This window comes from Rhinolophus sinicus, linkage group LG11 (assembly GCF_036562045.2).
Source record: "Rhinolophus sinicus isolate RSC01 linkage group LG11, ASM3656204v1, whole genome shotgun sequence".
Lineage (NCBI taxonomy): Eukaryota > Metazoa > Chordata > Mammalia > Chiroptera > Rhinolophidae > Rhinolophus > Rhinolophus sinicus.
Window position 1 is genome coordinate 67,937,251 of NC_133760.1, and position 21,021 is coordinate 67,958,271.

At 41.6% G+C, this 21,021-nt stretch overlaps 1 protein-coding gene across 1 annotated transcript in view; it reads right to left on the reverse strand.

The window, feature by feature from the left end:
- SND1 (staphylococcal nuclease and tudor domain containing 1) overlaps positions 1–21,021 on the reverse strand; it is a 413,670-nt gene that overhangs the window by 250,518 nt on the left and 142,131 nt on the right. Inside the window, exon 11 of the mRNA XM_074315643.1 lies at positions 5,169–5,258. Coding sequence (XP_074171744.1) covers positions 5,169–5,258 — 90 coding nt within the window. The remainder of the gene's footprint in view (positions 1–5,168; positions 5,259–21,021) is intronic.

Here is a 21,021-nt window from a genome sequence, read left to right on the forward strand (position 1 = left end):
GGAGGCAGGCCTGGCGAGAAGGTCTCTAATGTAGCACCGCAATGAAAAGCACAGACATTTGGGGAAAATATTTAATTTCTATGAGCTTCAGTTTCTTTACCTGTAAAAATGGGAATGACACGTACATCTTGCAGGGTGGAGGTAAAAATAAAGTAAAGGTGAAAACATTCAGTGATTCCCATGGAGAAACTCAGTAAATGACAGCCCTAACCCCGTGAAGCTGGCCCCGGAATGAGCCTGATCTAAAGGGCCTTAAGAAGGCTGTCTGGTTCACAGTACAAACTGGAAAAGCATGAAAATCATCCAGTGGTATTTACCAAATTACAAGTGAGCCTCATCTTTGAGAGCTGACTTATAGACATTCAGGATATTTTATCCCAAGGAAATGAGACTTAACAGTAGTTGGGTTACCAATCTGATCCATAAAGCGCATCACCCCAAAATAGAGAGAATGTCATTTACATGTAACATCAGCCATTTCGGATTCACATGGGAGTCCTGAAATGAAGAGGCATTCTCAGTGCAGTCCTCGCACATATGGCCAACCACAGGCAAATCAGGTGGGTCCTACTTCTCCCTCCCTTTATGTATTCTTATCTGGTCCATAGCCATCGGCCCAATGTCTCCCTTTCCCCCTAAATTATGTTAGAAATGTACTGAGCACCTACTGTGCACCATAAACTGTGTGTACTGGGCCCTGGAGTGATGAGCAAAACAGATGTGGGCTCTAATCGGCCTAATATAATAAATCTAATGAGAGAGATATTAACACAATCTTTCAAATGCATTACGATGTGAAAATTGATGTACAGATTAAATTATTGGAAGGAGGGTTGTTCAGGGAGAACCTCTCCCAGAAGGTCCCATTGACCTTGAATCCAAAGGATAAGTGAAAGATAAATAGGGGAGGGAAAATGAGGACAAAGAGGGCACCCGAAACGAAAGAAACTGCACGTGTAAAAGCCCTGAAGTGAAAGGGAGCACAGTGCATTGCAGAAACCGAGGAAAGCCAGATAGGTGGCCAGGAGGTGGGTGAGAAAAGGCGTGAGGGGTTCCATCTGAGAAGCAGGCTGGAACCAGGTTATCATGGGCCTTGCTGGCCACAGGAAGCAACAGGAAGCCAACAGTCTAGGTGAAGGAGGAGCATGATGTCATTGTCATTTGCGAAGCCCCCTTTAGCTTTAGTAGCAAGTGCAGAATGGAGTAAAAAGGCTATACAGGAGGCCGGGTGAGAGGAGATGTAAGACAAGGCATCAGCAATATGATGCAAAGAAGAGGAAACATTCCTGCATACACCCAGCAGGAGGCGGTGAGAGAGATGGGAATGTGAGGGGCAAAGGAAGAGGGCGTGTCAAATATGTCTCCTAAGCAAAGGGTAGTGGCGTGCCTCCCAGAACACTAAGGAGACCAGATTTTCTGACAGAGTATCAGGAGTTCACTTCTGAACATGCTGGATTTATAAGTCTGGCACACGTGGAGATCATTCTCATCCATCCCAAAAAGCTCCATGCCCCCGTCAGTATAGATCTTAAGAAAGATAGGTTTCAAAAAGAGAACAACAATCTACAGCAAGAGGAATTTGAATTAACTTCCTAAATTATTTATAGTCCCATAATTTCCCAAATGTCCGCATTTATCAAGAAAAATGCCCAATTTTAAGTCCCTAAAGAGTCAGCCTCGTTCACAGGACAAATTTCAATGGCATGAAAACCATACAAGGTCAGCTGTTTACAAATAAGCCTCATTCCCAAATTTTGCTTATGCAATAAAAACAGTGGTTAAAAAAGAAAAATTAAGGCGTAGACATGTATTTTGGGCAGAGGTTGCTGGAGAGAGGCGAGCCAGAGCAGAAGCTTCAGAGCTCTGTGGCGTCAGGCAATTCCATGGCTTCCACCATGTTGGACCCTCCAATTGTCTAAACCAGGCCTGACTTTGACCACAGTGGTTCCCATGGTGATAACTACAATGATGTCATTTGTAAATGCTCTATTACACAGTTTAGAAATACTGAAATTCTACCTTCGAGGTTCTGAGATAGTTGGGGAAAATTCCCACTGAAGATCCCAGTTATTATTACCTCACTCCACAGAGTAAGAAAAATGACAAGTACCCAAACTGGCTTTCCATGGGATGACTTCTTTAAGCATTAAGAAAAAATTATGTCCACACAGAAAGAAACTGCTCCTGCAGTAAGAAAAGAACTGCAGCCCTGTTTTGTTTTGTTCTGTTTTCAGGAAGGCATCAATCTCACCATCTTATATACACCTAGGATATCATTCTGGAAAACTAAGAGATGTTAAAATTACCATGGATTCCATTTCTACACTGTACTAGGGCCATGAAGAACCCAGAAGAAATTAGCAAAACAGTTCTTCACCATGCATATTCCTTAGTCAAGGTTTCAGTGAAAGCACAGATGGCAGATGGTAAACAGGGGGTGGGAGGGCGTTCCACCAGGCAGTATAGCAGTTCCAACAGCTTCTGAAACACTTCCAGGACACACTCGTATCCTACCTCTCCTTCAAACCAGAGAAAACACACACTCACTCTAGCACAAGCAGATACTCATTTTGTGGCGGCTAGAACCCTGAGTGAGGCCACATCTAACCAAGTCCCACTCATCTGTAAAATGGGTTGATGCCAAGTCAGTTGCACACTGATTCACATCTCTAGACCCCAGGGCCAGTAAAAATATCCTAAGTAAAAAAGTAACGGTATGCTGGATTCTATATGAAAATGAAAGCAGCATTATACAACAAAACAAAACATATCTCACTGGCATCTAGAAGGACTAGCATCATCCCAGATTCTCATAACAACCCCATGAGAGAGGAAAGGCAAATTTCACAAGTGAGAAAACCAAGGCTCAGGGAAGTGCGTAGTTACTCCAATTAAGGCGTTTAGACAGAATTAGATCTTGGGAGTGAATCAAAATGCATTTCCATGACTGAAATGCAGGCCATTGAATCTAACACAGTGCCTTAGCCGTTTACCTTCAACCTTTCCTCTCTGCATTCCAGAAACTACTCAAAATTGTCATATTATAGACTCTGGACGGAGAAGACGATTCTACCTCCATTCTTCAGCTCAAGCTGTGTCAGGCCGCCCTCATCAGCTGTCGTGCACACAGGCTCCCTCTCGGTGCCTCGTAAGCGCCATGTGCCGTGCCCAGCAGCTGCACAGGTCTGAAGGGAATGGGCAGGGATGCGAGGGGACGTGCTAGCCTCCCCGGAGGCGGCAACCGCCCTGCCTGCCCCCAGCCTCCAGAGCACATGAGTGTTTGCTGTCGCCAACGGATGGGCCCAGAAGACAGCCAAGTGGTTTCAGGTGGTGAGTCAGGAAAAGCAGTTTGTATCAGGAATGTTCCAGCCCAGCAGAGCTGAGTTGTAGCCTGGTCCCTACGCAGGGATACAGTATTCATCATTTATACAATGTCACCATGGGGGACAAAACTTGGGCTCCACACAAATACAATCCAATCAGCTCGGAGGCAGAGGAATCAGTAAACGAGGCTTCTCCCACCAAGAAGGAACCTAACTGCTTAAGAACTGCCACCATATCTGACACTTGAGGTCAGTCCTGTTACCGGAGACAGAGGACTTTCCAATGGCCTGGGGTTTGAGAGCCGAACCCTGGGCTCACCCCGTACGGCCGACCAGCAGCTGCTGCAATAAACTGTGATCTACGCTCCCTGAGATGAAAGAGAACGAGGGAAGGGCAATCTTCAAATAAACCAGGTCGATGCTGTAACATGCCACACAACTGGCTGCTCGTGAATCAAATATGCGCTGCCACTCTTTTCAATGTGATTTTGGATGGATTCCAATACAAATCCACACGCGTGAAGGAATTCCTTATTTGTCTCTATGCAATTGTTCATGAGCCAGTAAATAAGTGGTAGGGTATCAAGTTGGTGAAACAGAGATGTTGGACATTAGATCAGATAACAGGAGCCCCAGACATTGAAAAGAGGCGTAAAGCCATCATTCGCACTCCACTTCATGAATGAATACAGCATTCTGTCAGGGTTTTTACGATGACAAATGAGCCTGTTCTTTGAAGGAACCTGAGGAGATTTAATACTCGTTTCAGGAAATCCAGTTTGCTTTCTCTATCTCAAAATTAGCAATTTCAACTTATGCCCAACTTCAAAATCGCTGGCTATAATTTATCATTCCAGTGACTATGGTACATAATAAAATTGGTTATATTTATATTTATTATACACTGCTTGGCACTAGTTCAAAAGCCAGAGCCTTAGCAAACCGGCCACATCGCCAATAGTTTTAAAATCTGTATTTAGGTGAAGAATGCTGAATATGCCTTCGAGGTGTTGAGGCCACGTATAGAGCAAATATGGCCTTATCTTTCTGAAGCGACAATAAAAAATGGCCCAAAACACTGGCCCACTGAATCAAGGTAAGGATAAGATGACCAAAGTCCCTGCCTGAATAGATTTCCCTCAATCACCAAAGGAAATATCCATTTATTTCCTTTGATTATCTAGGACACAAAGACCTGCCCGGGATACTTGCGGTGGGGAGGCCAGGGAAACTCACAGCAGCTCCCCAGCACAGCAGGTTCTGTAGCTGCTCATAGAATATTCTGATCTACGAGCACAAGGAAAGGGACCGAGGGTCCGTGAGCCGCTGTGCTGGCCTGAAAGTCAGTGAGCTCCCAGCAGGATCCCCGGAACAGCCAGGACACCACCTCTCCCTCACCTCAAACGCATGCTCTATACCAGGGGAGTCCCTCTTATCCTCCACAACCAACCTATCCCTCAGAAGTCGGGGAGGCAGAAACAGCGTTCGTCTTCCCGCACCAGCAAATCCCACTGCACCGACATTTAGTGGAGGTGGCCTGGGCGAACAAGAGAGCCAAGTGGTGGAGCTCAGGGCAATCTGCAGTTATTAAAACTGGAACGGAGCCTGGACCCTGGAGAGAGCCTGTCGGGAGGGCGCTGGCAATCGCACTGTGGTCAGGGCCCCAATTTTAAAGCTCTCCCACGGGACACCACTTCCTGATACACAGACACGCAGCCCTACACAGCAAGGTCATTCCATTTGACGTGGTGGAGGAGTGTCATCTACTGGTCTGAGATTCCATCGCAAGGGCCCAGCTTAAAATAATCCCCACCCACTTGCGAATATGTTTCTGTCACCACTTACCTTTTTCCCAATAAGCTTCTTTCGAAGAAATTCCCGGGCTTCAAACATGTAGGGAATGTCATACAGGGGGCGTAGTTTCTTGTTCTTATCCTAAAAACAAAATAAAACAGAACATCAGGAATGGGGGGGAAAAACAAAAACTACCCATGAACACAGCCAATAACAGCACAAGATAATAGAATGCATTGAAATAGTCTCCGTACCTCCCGGTAGCACAAAAATTAAATACATGCCAGATATATGGTAAATTATTAATATTTGGATGAAATGCTTTACAGGGAATAAGATTATCTTGTTCACGTGACAGGTTCAAAAATAAGCAATGGAATGTAATTATCCAAACTGGAAACATCAATGCTCATCAATACTGTGGTACAGAAGAAACTCAGGAGGAACAGGGCCCTTCAAATATTTATAGATATACTATAAACCTAATTCTACTATTAGGTAAGCCTTCAGTAAGCACCTACCAACTATTAGCCACACACAAAGCACTCTGTAAATATATGTTATAATCACAGATTCAAAATTCTTGTAACTTAACAGAATAGAAGAAAGCCTACAGATATGAAATAGCAACAGAAAACAATTTTGAATACGTGCTAAATTGTGTGATACACACTAGGCACTAAGTGCTGTAAGAGTTCAGGAAAGTGGAAAGAAAGAAGTGATCAGGAAAGGTTTCATTGACAAGGTGAGACTTCACGTGAGCTTGCAGAATAGGAAAACACTAGGAAGAAAATCAGAGTTGAAAAAAAAAAAAAAGAACAACAAAAAAAGAGGCAGGAATAAATAGCATTTCAACATACACAGGCAAATATAAACACACACAATACCTTCATCACCTCATGGGCCCAGAACAGGTTGCTGCTCTGAGCAGTGTGACTGAGAACATGGAAGAGGGTGTAGATGAAGGTGACGGAACCGTGAATGGATAGGAACTTAAAGAGATATAAGAACCACGGTTAAGACATGAATTAACAGGAACTGACATGGAAATGGATGACAGAGGGAATATAAGAGGATTGCAATATTCTAGGTCATGGTGACAGGCATCCGAAGTGAAGGGAAGTTGGCCTGTAACTGCGAGTGTGGAGGCTTAGGGCCCGTGCACAAGGGTTAGAGCCCATGATGGCTAGATCGGTTCGTAGAATCACGTACTGCGTCTCTCCCACCAGCTCCCAAGTCCCATGAGAACAGAGATCCTACCCATTTCTGTTGTTCTCTGTGACCCCAAGTACAGTACCTCCCTCTAGAACATATTCAATAAATACTCGGATGAACTAATGACAACAGAAATATGCAGAATGGTACACAAAGACCTGGTATGCTAGAAGAACAGGACTACGTGTACAGACTTGGGAATGAATCTCCAGGACCCAGATAATAGTTGAAAAAAATTCAATGAAAGAAGAGCAGCAAGGACGACGTGCAAACGGAGATGCAGGGCTGTGGTGAGCCCACCTTGGCTCTGCCATCTGTTACACAGCGGACAGAACAAGGTATCTCTGTACAATCCACTCTGTATTCAAAGAAGCATGTAAATCAATTGTTTTCTTAAATAGCCAACCACTCTCAAATAAGGAACCTTTCTCATTTTAATGCTCCATATTTAAAACTAATCCTAATGAAAATGTTGAGGTCAAGGGAACTGAAATACTAAATGTCTCTTCCTGGACCCTAACTGAGCCTTGGTGTCCAGGACATATCGTTTAAACACTTCAATTCACTGATGTCACCAAGATAACGTGTAAATCTCTTATCAGAATGTAGATAATTGTTTGAGGTTCACTGTTATCATCCACCTGTCTCTTACTTCCTCTGGTTTGAAACAATAAAAGGCAGCAGCGTCATTCCAGAGCCCTTCTAGGAAATTAAGGCACCTTCAGAAACGAAGGTGAGTCTCTAGGTAGTCCTCACAGATGGTGTGTGGCGACCCACATACTCTGAACAGGAACCAATGGGATGACCCAGCTCGATCAAGGTCCACAGGTGTCGTGATCACTGTCTAATAAGTAAGGTATGGCCCTAAACATGGAAATCTTTACTAATACAACAAGGAAGTTTTCTTATAGGAAATAACAACTACCATGGGGCAGTGTAGAGTTGCCTGGCTAGAGGGTACAGGACTATGGGTATATTACAAACTTCCAGGCAGCCAAATGAGAATAGTGGATCACTACTGAGGTGCTAAGTATAATAAAAAAATCTGTTGAATGCTGCTGCCGAGGACCATCTAAGAGAAAGGCAGGGATCTTCAATATGCGAAGCAGCGCATCAAACATTAACAACACTGTGTGACAAGTTTCAACTTGTTCAGTGAAGTCAGTCAGGTGTGAGCTACAGTTGAGAGAAGGTGTGTTTTAAAGTGTGCCGTGAATCATGGGTCACAAACAATGCATTAACATGAAATGGGAAAACGGTTTCATTCTCCATCATCATCCGCTGAATCACATATCACTTCTGGTATATGGCAATTTCTGTCAAATAAAAACATGACGGTGTGTCCTCATCCACCTTATTCACCGGATCTGGCACCATGCGACTTCTGTCTGTTCCCCAAAGTCAAAATGACTCAGGACATCGAGGCAGCCACAACAGCATAACTAAAGACACTCACGAAAGAGGACTTCCAGAACTGCTTCAGAAAGTGGCAAAAACAATGGGATAAGTGTGTTTGAAGGAAGGGGAAGCATTTTGAGGATGATTAATGGCAATGTGTCTTTTACTGCAGTAAGTTTTTTTAAATTTACACATTTACCGTTATTTTCTGATCACACCTCGTATAAGTCATAGAACAGAGTTTATGATGACATTCAATGATATGGTAAGACTATCTGCTGGACAGAAGATGCTTAGGTGCCAGTAATGAACAAGATTTTAATAAACACAACATCAATGGTTATCGGCATCGAGCCTCAGGAATAAAGAAGTGCCAATGTGTTCATATTCACCAAACAACAGAGGACAGTCTATTTACAGAGAGTAGTTGTGTGATTACACAAGTCTAAGTGAACATTTAAAAAAAATGAATTGAACAAAATATCGACATTTACCTTACATAACCTTATGACTTGTCACAGAATCTGAACATCAGAACCTCACCCCACTTATCCTGAAACACCAGCAGTATAAGGGACTGTCGCTTGACTGAAATTCCAAAACAATAAATGAAAGGTAAGAAATGCAGCTCCCACAAGCACTCAAATGCAGATCATGGGATGAGATCCATCAAAATGTGTGAAAATGGCTGGCTGAACAAGAACCCTTTCCTTAAGACGCTTAACAGGGCTGGGCCAAACCAAAATATCCTCAAAAGAATGAAAGAAAACAACTAGTATACCAACAAACACCCCAATAAAAAACACTGCCGCATCGGTCTGAGTACATGTCTCTTGGGAAGCTAGGAAAGAACTAACAGCACAAGCAGAAAACAAGAGATCACCAAGTGAAAACAGAATGGTTTCGTTACTCTCACCCTTCAGAGCTAGTAGCTATTGACATCTGCAAACATCTTACAAGAGAGATATTAGAAGTCCCCAAGAAACTACAAAATAAAAGCAATTCCTCCAAATTACCAGGTACATAAAAGCCTCTGAAATCTCTAAGAGGCAATTGAAGTATGGAATGTATTCTGAGAAAACAGGACTTAGCTAAATCTTGCCTGCTAAAAAGAACTGTCTAGCTTAGATTCTAATTTACATGAAAATATTTTTTAGAAAATAAAAATAGAAAAGAATGCCTGCTTCATCTAGTGGGTGGACAATACACAAACCAATATGTGCTGCCATCACTGTGCATCCTGAGAAATGACACTGTCTGTTAAGCCTTGCAATGACTCACACCAGAGATAACTTCAGTCATCAGTAGCTCTCAGGGCTTGGGAGGGAGGCCCAACACCCACATCTCAGCCTCTAAACAAGCTTAGCATTTTTATAGGAAGATACTTTTGGCTGCTTGCCAAAATGAGGTCTGTCGCCAGCACTCATTTGCAGGGACTGGAAGGGACCTCCAATCAAGGCCTTATTCTCAACCCCTGTTCGGGCCTAATTTTATCCAGCCCATGCTGTAGCCAAAAGACTGTACGCAAATTAGCTAATGACCTTGGGATACTGCAAGATGCCTTAAGCAAGGCCGAATAAACACAAACTATGAGAAAAGGAGATTGATAAATGTGGCTCCACTAAAATTAAAAAAACCTCTTTACTGAGAAGACTTCACGAACAAAGGGACAGGCCAAAGCACAGACTCTTCCTGACTGATGAGGGAAGAGGATAAAGGAATGGCAGCACCGAGGAGAGGGAAACGCGCGGCAGAGCCACAGCTGCAGTCGTCTCAGTGAGGCCTGCCCCGATCACATCACATTCTAGCAAAGACTCAAAGGTGGTTGAGATGTAATCATCTGGAGGAAGGCAGAGACAACGGCCGATGCCATGGCCTGAGTTAGGAGCATGCCCGGTGGATGCAAGGGTCAGCAAAGACACCAACTGCAGGGACAGCGGACTATACGCGGGGACAGCAAGAGCAAACAACGGCACAGAACTGACTTAACAGCTGAAAGAACTGGCCACTGTGTTGAGCTCTGACACTGCAGCAAGGAAAGGGCAGAGCAAAGGGAGACCAATTATGAGCCTATGATAATAATCTGGGAAGGAAATGACGGCAGATTGCATCAAGGAGGCAGTGGTGAGGGAAATAAGATGTCGGAATCTGGATATATTTTGCAAGTAGACAGAATGTGAGGTGTGAAAGAAAGGGAGGTGTCAAAGGTGACTCCAAGGTTTCTTTTTCTGAGCAAGCAGAGATACAGGTGGGGTCATCAAGTGAGAGCGAGGAAGACCACAGGTAGAGCAGACCAGAGAAAGTGGAGGAGAATTGGAAGGGCGGGTGTGGACAGGCTAAACTTCTAAAATGGAGATGGTGCGTGGGCAACTGGATAGAAAGTGTGGGGCTTGGAGGAAAGGTCCGAATTGGTGATATGCACCTGGGAGTTGATGGCAATAGGTGGTATTTAAAGCTAAGAGACTGAAAAGGACCGCGCCCTGAGTTTTGAGGCATGATAACGTGCTAGGAAAAGAATTAGAAATCTGCCAAAGGAGACTGAGAAGGAAGGAGCAGTCAGTGAGCTGAGCAGGAGGAAACTACCAGAGTGTGATGTCCCAGAAGCCAAGGAAAGAAAGTGCACTGAGAAGGGAGGAACGGCCAACAATGTCAAACGAGGCAACGCACATGAGGTGAGGACCAAGATGTTTATGCCGGATTAAGCTAAGTCTGGGCACCAGGAGCTTGACAAGAATAATTTTGGGGGAGCAGTAGGGACAAAAGCCTGACTGGAAGTAGAAATAGGACTGGGAAGAGAAGAAGTGGAGAAAGCAAGTACGTACGCGTACAACGCTTTCCAAACTTGTGCCACAAAGGAGGACGGAAAGGTGATGAGGCAGCTGGCAAAGGAAGCAGCGTGAAGAGCAGGTGCTTCGGATGTTGATTTTAGATGGGACAGTCACAGTGACAATGCAGGACGGAGAACTGCTGAGGCACGTCCTTCAGCAGGCAAGGAGGCAACGCTGTACCTACCGTGTTTCCCCAAAAATAAGACGTACCCCGAAAATAAGCCCCAATTAAGATCCTGTCAGACGGACGCATTTAGTATGTTATGATGAGGTTCCAGAAGATGACATGACTTTATTTGAATAAATGTAGATTGTTGTACATGAAAAAATAAGACATCCCCTGAAAATACGCCCTACTGCGTCTTTTGGAGCAAACATTAATATAAGACCTGGTCTTATTTTCGAGGAAACACGGTAAGAGCACCCTTCGTTTAGCTCAGGTGTGTGCATGCAGACTGTTAGGTGGGTAGATGTGGCAGTTCCCTTCTGACTACTTCTCATTATTCAGTAAAGGAAGGAAGAACTAGAAAAAATTGGTGAAAGGTATGAACAGGCATTTCACAAAAGAACTCCAACTGGACCTTAAGTGTATGAAAACAATATAACTTTATTAACTATCAGGGAAATGTAAAAGGAGACACTATAGGACGGCCATTATATTGGCAAAATTTTTAAAGATGAGACTATGGGGAAACGGGAGTACCCTTCACCACTGAGGGGGGTATAAAATGGTTCAACTACTGTGGCATCTCGACATGGAGCTACTTGGCACTGTTTGGTGAAAGTGTAAGATCTCTGCATCCCTATAATTAGGAAATGCCACTTACAGGTAGATTTATACCCTAGAAAAGACTGACATGTGCAAGACAAGCCTACCAACGTTCATGGTAACAGTTTATGGCAGAGTCAGAGAGGAACGCTACAGAGCAGTTAAGCTGAATTAGAGCAACACGACAAATGAACAAACTTGAAAAATAGTATTGAGCAGAAAAACAAGTTGTAGACTCATCCAGTAAAATACCATTTAAATATAGACTAAAAACAGACGTAAGCCAACATTCTTCACAGACCTACATAAGCAGCAAAAGTATAACAATGTTATAAAATATAGAATGAGATACGAGGAACAATGGTTCCTGACGCAGGATGGGAAGTGGCGAGGGGGAAAGCAACGGGGGTGAGGATGAGTACACGGGGACTTTCAAATTTATCGGTAAGGTTTTATCTCTTTGAAAGAAGAGGATTTGAAGCAAATATGCTGTCATACCAAGGCTGAAAAGAGAATGTCTGTCATGTTATTGTATAACATTGGATTTTTTCTTAAAGCCAGAAACATTTAGGGAGAAGAAAACCACCAACACTGGACAACCCTTTAAATTTTAAAATACTTTATTCCTCTTTGCAGCAGAATAACTGGCCATTCTTTTCCTTATAAGAAATGCATTAAATTCCTTTTTGTCCTCCAAAAAAATTTAACAAAATATTGTTTCATAGATATATATTTCCATGAGGCAGAAGGGAATAATTTAACTACAAATGTGCTCTCAAATAACCAGAGTCAAAAAAACAAGTTTGAGTTTTGTTTTTAAACGGAGACTTGAACTAGAACATATTAAAGTAGCCAGGTAGAATTACATACTCTATGAAGATCTTTTATTTTAACTTTAATTTTTGTAAGAGTTTATTTAACTTGAAAACAGCGGCCTTAAATGACACATTGGACCAGTTGGATTTAATCGATATTTTCAGAGCATTTCACCCCAAAGCTGCAGAATACACGTTCTTCTCAAGCACACATGGAACATTTTCCAAGATAGACCACATGTTAGGCCACAAAACAAGTCTCAATAAATTTAAGAAAATTGAAATCATACCAAGTGTCTTCTCTGACCACGGTGCTATGAAATTAGAAATCAACTACAGGAAAAAAATTGGAAGACACACAAATACATGGAGGCTGAATAACATGTTACTAAATAATGAATGGGTCAACAAAGAGATCAAGGAAGAAATCAAAAGATATCTCGAGACAAATGAAAATGAAAACACAACGACCCAAAATCTATGAGATGCAGCAAAAACAGTCCTAAGAGGGAAATTTATAGCAATGCAGGCCTGCCTAAAGAAACAAGAAAAAATCACAAATCAACAATTTATCTTCACACTTAAGGGATCTGGAAAAATAACAGCAAAATAAGCCCAAAGGGAGTACAAGGAAGGAGATAATAAAGATCAGAGCAGAAATAAATGAAATAGACACCAAAAAAAAAAAAAAAAAGAAAAAGAAATCAATGAATCCAAGAGCTGGTTTTTTGAGGAGATAAACAAAATCAACAAACCTTTAGCCAGACTCATAAAAAAAAAGTGAGAGGACCCAAATTAATAAAATCAGAAATGAAAGAGAAGTGACAACAGGCACCACCGAAATACAAAAAAATTTAAGAAATTATTATGAGCAACTATATGCCAACAAATTAGAAAATCTGGAAGAAATGGACAATTTTCTAGAAGCATACAACCTTCTAAGGTTAATTCAAGAAGAAATGAAAAACCTGAATAGACTGATTACTACCAGGAAAATTTAATCAGTAATCAACAAGCTCTCAACAAACAAAAGCTCTGGCCCAGATGGTTTTACAGCAGAATTTTACAAAACATTCAAAAAAGAATTATCACCTATTCTCCTCAAACTATCCCAAAAAACCCAGAAGGAGGGAAGGCTCCCAAACACTTTTTATGAGGCCAATATCACCCTGATCCCAAAATCAAATAAAGACATTACAAAGAAAGAAAACTATAGGCCGATATCCCTAATGAATATAGATGCAAAAATCCTCAACAAAATATTAGCAAACAGAATTCAGCAATACATTAAAAAAAATCATACACCATGATCAAGTGGGATTCATTCCTGGTATGCAAGGGTGGTTCAACATCCGCAAATCAATTAATATGATACACCACATTAATAAAATTAAAAATAAAAATCATATGATCATAACAATAGATGCAGAAAAAGGACGACAAAATCCATCAGCCATTTATGATAAAAACCCTTAAGAAAGTGGGAATAGAGGGGCCATATCTCAACATAATAAAGGCCATATATGATAAACCCACAGCTAACATCATACTCAATGGGGAAAAGCTAAAACCATTCCCCTTAAGATCAGGAACAAGGCAAGGTTACCACTTTCTCCACTTCTATTCAACATAGTTCTGGAAGTTCTAGCCACAGCAAGCAGACAAGAAAAAGAAATAAAAGGCAACCAAATCGGTAAGGAGGAAGTAACATTGTCATTATATGCAGATGTCATGACACTATATATAGAGAACCCCAAAGACTCCACCAAAAAACTATTAGAACTGATAAATGAATTTAGTAAAGTAGCAGGATACAAAATTGATATTCAGAAATCAGTTGCATTTGTATATATCAATAATAAAATATCAGAAGGAGAAATTAAGGAAAGAGTCCCATTTACAATTGCTTCAAAGACTATAAAATACCTAGGAGTAAATTTAACCAAAGAAGTAAAACACCTGTACTCAGAAAATTATAAGACACTGAAGAGAGAAATTAAAGAACGTATAAATAGATGGAAACACATACCATTCTCATGGATAGGAAGAATTAATATCGTTAAAATGTTCATACTGCCTAAGGCAATATACAGATTCAACGCAATTCCTATCAAACTTCCAAGGACGTTTTTCACAGAAATAGAACATATAATCCTAAAATTTATAAGGGACCATAAAAGACCCCGGATAGCCTCAGCAATCTTGAGAAATAAGAACAAAGTGTGAGGTATCATGCATGATATCTGACATCAAATTGTACTACAAGGCTATAGTAATCAAAACAGTTTGGTACTGGCATAAAACAGACACATAGATCAATGGAACAGAATAGAGAGCCCAGAATGGAAGCAATAATCTACGTTGGGGTAAAGACAGTCAGTCTATTCAATAAATGGTGCTGGGAAACCTGGACAGACACATGCAAAAAAATGAAGCTGGACCACCTCCTTACACCATATACAAGAATAAATTCAAAATGGATTAAAGACTTAAATGTAACATCAGAAACCGTAAAATTCCTAGAATATAAGAAGAAAGTTTACAGACATTACCCGAAGTAAGGTTTTTATTGATATATCCCCTCGGGCAAGGGAAGTAAGAGAAAAAATAAACATATGGGAATATATCAAACTAAAAAGTTTTTTCACAGCCCATCAATAAAACAAAAAGGGAGCCTACTGAATGGGAGAAGATATTTGTCAATGATATATCTGATAAGGGATTAATATCCAAAATTTATTTAAAAACTCAGTCAACTCAACACCAAAAAAACAATCCAATTAAAAAATGGGCAGAGGACATGAAGAGACATTTTTCTAAAGAGGACATACAAATGGCAAACAGACATATGAAAAAATGCTCTACCTCACTAATCATTAGAGAAATGCAAATAAAAACCACAATGAGACACCACCTCACTCTGGTCAGAATGGCTATCATCAATAAATCAACAAACAACAAGTGCTAACGAGGATGTGGAAAAAAGGGAGCCCTCGTGCACTGTTGGTAGGATTGCAGATTGGTGCAACCACTATGGAAAACAGTATGGAGGTATCTCAAAAAATTGCAAATGGAACTACCTTATGATCCAGCAATTCCACTCCTAGGTATCTACCCAGAGAATTCCAAAATGCTAATTTGAAAAAAATCTATGCACCCCTATATTTATTGCAGTGCTTTTCACAATAGCCAAGACTTGGAAACAACCGAAATGCCCATCCGTAGATTAAGATTGGATTAAGAAACTGTAGTACACTTATACAATGGAGTATCACACAGCCATATAAAGAAGAACGAAATCTCACCATTTGTAACAATATGGATGGACCTAGAGAACATTATGCTAAGTGAAATATGTCAGACAGAAAAAGACAAATACCATATGATCTCACTTATATGTGGAATCTAAAGAAAAGAATAAATGAATGAACTAATCAGAAACAGTTTCAGAGACATAGAGGAAAAACTGAGGGATGCTAGATGGGAGAGGGAGATGGGGATAAGGGGAAGGTGAGGGGATTAGAAAGCACAATTGGTAAACACAAGATTGCCACGGGGATACAAAAGTCAATTTGGAGAATATAATCAATAATGTTGTAAAGATTTTGTAGGGTATCCCCGATGGACACTTGTCTCATTAGGGAGACCACCTCAGGGAAGATGTAGATGCCTGACCACTGCACTGACACCTGAAGCTGAAGCTGAATAATAATGAATGTCAACTATAAATATAAATATATATACACATATATATAGTCACAGGAAGCGGAGTACAGCATAAGGAATAGAGACAGTGGAAACATAATGGCTGTGTGCGATGTCAGAGGGGTAGTAGATTGAGGGAGGGGGGTTATCACTTTGTGAGGGGTATAAATGATAAATGTCTGACTATTACAGTGTTTTATACATATGATGCTAATAAAATAAAAAAAAGTTTATTTAAGCCAACTGACGACAATGCCGGGAAACAAGATCTCAAATGCTCCTAACTCTATGAAGATCTTAAAACAGACTGTTGAATTAAATTAAGAACAACAGACATGATCAGATTAAAATGGATAAAATTTCAAACAGTAAATAATGGGCCAGTCCCAGTTGTCCTGCCACACATGCCATTTTAATAAACAAAGGCTGCAATTTCCATTTGAATTATAGACTTAAAAATAGGCACATTACCACATGCCCTAGGAATATTTACAGTCAAGGACCTTTCCATTCTCTTGGCAGCCAGGAAACAAAATCCGTAGGGGTAGCCACTATTTTACGATCCTTAACACACACAGCAGCACATTTTTGTAAAAGGAAGGTTGACAACTAGAAAGCTCCAGTCAACAGCTGGGAAAGGGTTCAAAATTGTAACCACCTTGGCCAAATGGAAAACATCTTACAGCACTATACCTAAAGGACCATGAACAGGAGATTCATATATCCAAACATCTCCCCAAGCGTTGTCTCTTTATTTCCCAATTAGCTCTAGTTCATTTTCCCAACAACTATAAAAAACAAAACAAAACACCTCTTAATGGTCAATAGGGTTTATTAGAAGAAACGTGGTCTGGGGGAGTCCCAAATTCACAACAGGGCAAGAGTTCATACATATTTCCAGGAAGCAAAGGAGGAATGGCAAACAATAAAAACTGCAATCAAAATGAAAATGAAAATTTAAAAAACACTGAAACCTGATGATAAAAATTCACAGGTGTGAGAATGGAAGGGGGCTGGACTTACAGCCCCATGATTATGTAAGAAGTGGGTTTCATTGCTTTTATAGGACATTCAAATTTCTCAATTTTTCTGACAATCCTATTTGCTCCTGCTGATCCCGTGTTTAGGGAATCTAATAACACGTGAAAAACACTGAAATTTAAGGTATGATAATAATTGTTATTATTAATGATAGGGTTCAAGCTGAAGGGGGGTTAGAAAATGGCAGAAGCAGGAAGGTCATTTTCACTCTCCTCCCACCGTCTTCCCCTTCATGTAAGAGATGCCCTCCCTGTATCTGGAGGAAAGAACCACCCTTATTTCCAAAGGAAAAGGGACACCGTAAAGAATCCAAACAGACAGGCCTTGCTAAACTTCCCCCGTTGACGACACCTCCCTCAGACTCTCTGACCTGTGTGATGTCTTATTTCTCCGCAGCTGCCCACTCTCCATCAGACCTTAAAAATATTCAGATCTGTTCATTTGAGTCTCGATTTCCTTATGAAGGTTCCCATGTCCCATAAAACATAGATGAAATACATGTGTATGCTTTTCTGCTGATAACCTGTCTTTGCCTGTTTAATTTTCAGACCCAGACAGGGATGCTATGAAGCCAGGAAAACTTTCCTCCCTTACAACAACCATCCGCTCAAGCTAGTCTTAACGCAGACAGCAATGCTACCTGAATGGCTGCAAGGATTATGGTCCCCATTCTATGACAAGGAAAGTGAGGATTAAAGGCTAAGTGATGGGCCTTGTGTCACGCAACAAGTGGTGGTAGAGCGGGGACTTTGATTCCAGCCTTCCTGGAGGTCCAGGGTCATGGCTGGTGAGCCACACACTGCCCCTGCTTGGCTTGTTACTGCCGAGAGGCAGGCAGCCCCCGTCAGGGGCTGTCAGGTAGTCTGTGCCTAAGCATCACCTGGGAGTCTGTAAACATGCAGACTGCCAGGCCCACACCAGATATTCTAACTCAGGAGGGCTGGTGTGGCTTCCACAATTCTGCATTCTTAGTAAGTGGCATGGAGGGCTGCGGCAGCCCTTTGAGAAATGCTGCCGGGCACCATGAGCTCCTGGCCCCACTGAAACCAACGGAAATAGAAGAAAGAGGAGTTCAAAGGTGTGAAAAGTCAGAAAGCAACAATGAGCGCGATTAATGTCAAAATGGTTTTAAAAAAATTAGTAAGTAAGGAACAACTGAGGGATTCCGGTTCGTCTTTGCATATGTAGCTGAAGGTAATTCAAAATAAGCCTGAACTTCACTTTGACACGGATAAGACACCTTGAACCAGTCTAGTAATGGTGGCAAACAAGATTTCCAAATATACTTGAAGCCCAACTACAGGAAAACTGAATGTGGGGTCTGAGAATCAAGAGAGAAGCCAACCTGCCTGCACCGGGGAACAGCAGGATGAGCCAGACCCCCTCCCCTGTCCAGACACCCAGGGCTTGCTCTAGACCTGCCTGGACTAGCCATGGTGACAGCAAAAAAGAAGAGGAAGTGGCAAGTCCAAGAAACAACACTGCTGACAGTTGTCTCCTGGCAAGCTGCCAGGAGGAGCAGCGTTTCACCGGTGTCCAAGGAGGGAAAGGAGCCACGCCGCTTTGGGCCGCCTTGTGTCCTTGAAGGGATTCACCCGTCATCCGCAGTGCACAGCATACGATTATGTTCCACAGGAACTTCACGTCCCCAAATTAAAGTCCCATTTTCAAGACCATGGGGCGGGGGGGCGGGGGGGGGGGGGGGGAGCGTTGTCTCTGGAAACTGCTCTCCTACTCAGTTACATTAGCCAACCAAGAGCATTTTCAGAAGCACATGCTATTTACTGCTCAGATGCAATAAGGATGGGGGACAGAAAAAGGGGGAGAAGAAAGAATCCAGACATCAATTTCCCCCACCCCAACAGTTTGTCAAGACTTAAGGATTTAAAGACTTAATACTTCGAAGGCTCTAACGGCTCCAAAACCATTATCCACGTAGCCAACCGCATGGGGTCCCTTCACAAACGCAGGCATAGGTGTCAGCGTGGAACACAAGGTCAGCACTACCTCTTACTGACAGGAAGGCCACAGCAAGTGAAAGCTCACCAGTGCGCTATGGCTCACCGCTGCCTACCAGCAGAATACACGCCCCTGCTCTAAACGATGATTCTCGCCCCAGAAGGCCCTGGTCCTGGCTTGCCTCAGTTTGCTCCAAAGAATCAGCCATTTAAGAATCACCTGGCATTATACAGAGGGTGCAAAAAAACACCGTATACACATTTTAAGAAAGAAAAAAACTATTAAAATTGTAATACTCAAATATACCGATAACATGACTACAATCATGTTTGACTCTGCAATTACAACAGGTGCTCAAAGTGGTTACCACCAGCGTCCAAATACTTCTGATTACGGCGAACTACTGCTTGAGCAATGTTGACCCAAGTGTCCACTTGTATACATTTTTTTGGCACCCCCGGCGTATGACTTTGCTGTGAAAACTAGGCAAAATTATTTCAAAGCCCTGGGGAAAAAAATCAGAAAAGGGCAAAATATATTGGTACTAATTAAGGGAACTCTAAGTTCACATTGAAGGAATATTTCAGGTAATATAAATGCCAAGGGAAAACCGACTACACTTTGAGTGTTACTAAGAAGCAAAGCTACGCATTTGAGTTGAGTTTTACAACATCTAACATGGATGTTAACAAGAGCTAAAATGTCAGGAGACAGAACACATGAGCCAAAGTTAGCACTAATCACTTCCTGCCTTGTATTACTGTAATTTAATTACTTCAGATAGGTCTTATCTTTCCTACCAGACTATAGGAGGGAAGATCTGAGAGAAAAAAGATCGGTAGAATACTTAGAAAGTACCTAGCATAGTGCCATATTCCTAGAAAATACTAACACAGAGAGAATGAGGAATACAAAAAGACCTGTCTGAAAGATATTTTTTAAAGTCAAAATACACTTACAGTGACTGGGGAAATAAATGGAACTGGTTAGTAAACATCAAAGTGAATCAAAACAAAGGTGGGGAGAGAACATGACTGTGGGCTCATACCATTGCTAGCAATCATCAAATGAACGCCACTTGTATAGCACAAGTTGAATGTGAACTCTTTCTAGTGAGCCTACCTCTAGCTACTGTTATCAGATATGATTCCATATTTACACCAAAGGTAAGTATGTTACTGAAAAATGATGAAAAGATTTTAGACTAGGCAACTCACTGTAAAACCTAGGCTCTTTGTAAGCAGTGACACAAAAGTAGTACTGTTGGTAGTTTCACGGTGTAATGTTAGAAAAAAACCCAAATTGACAAAATCCGAACGATCAGTGCGTTCTCTTTTGACCTGGCTAAGACTTCAAAGCAATCGTCTGCTCTCTCCACAAGTGTGACATAATAAATCTGATTACTTACGATCTTTGAAAAAATACGTCCTCAGCCTATCATTAGCTACCAGTTACCAGACATCCTTATAGAGCACATATAAGACTATACAGAGTTTAAGTAAAGCTAAGCTGTTAATTCAAAAAATATCAAGTGTGACAGTTCAACACTAAAATAAGTGATGACCTACAGTAGAAAAGTGGGTGATTTCCTAATGTGCCATCAAAAGTCCCAGCATTCCCTGAAACACTCATAAATTTGAGATCAAACTAAGCATAAACAAGGGCATTTGCTGGGGCAGTATTTTTTGTGGTTATGATGGAAGAACAGAAGAAAAGGGGAGTGAGAGATTGTAGTTCTTCTTGTGTTCTGGAAAGGCTAGTCTGCAACACTACTAACAGGTGTAAAGTTCTGTCCAGCGAACGCACTCTTCTCATGCCATTCAGACGAGCAAATGGAGCTGAGAAGAAATAAAAAATAATACCCCTCTTTTAGGACTTCTTTGTACCGAACTAATAGCTTTGAAGATAGATTACGAACGAATCAATGTTAGCATGGGAACTCCCTTCATTGGAAAGGACACACAAAAATCTACAAATAAGAAACCAGAGTTTAAATGTGGAAAGGGAAAAAAAAAATGGAGCCGGGAGAAAGAATCTGCAAGGACGAAAGTAGGCCTGGAGGTCTGCGGGGAAATGGAAACCAGCAGGGACCCGTGTATCACAAGAGGCTCTGCCCTTCCACAACTTCTTTCCTTTTCACTGGAAGCTCGTAATTAACCAGTTGGCCCCAGATC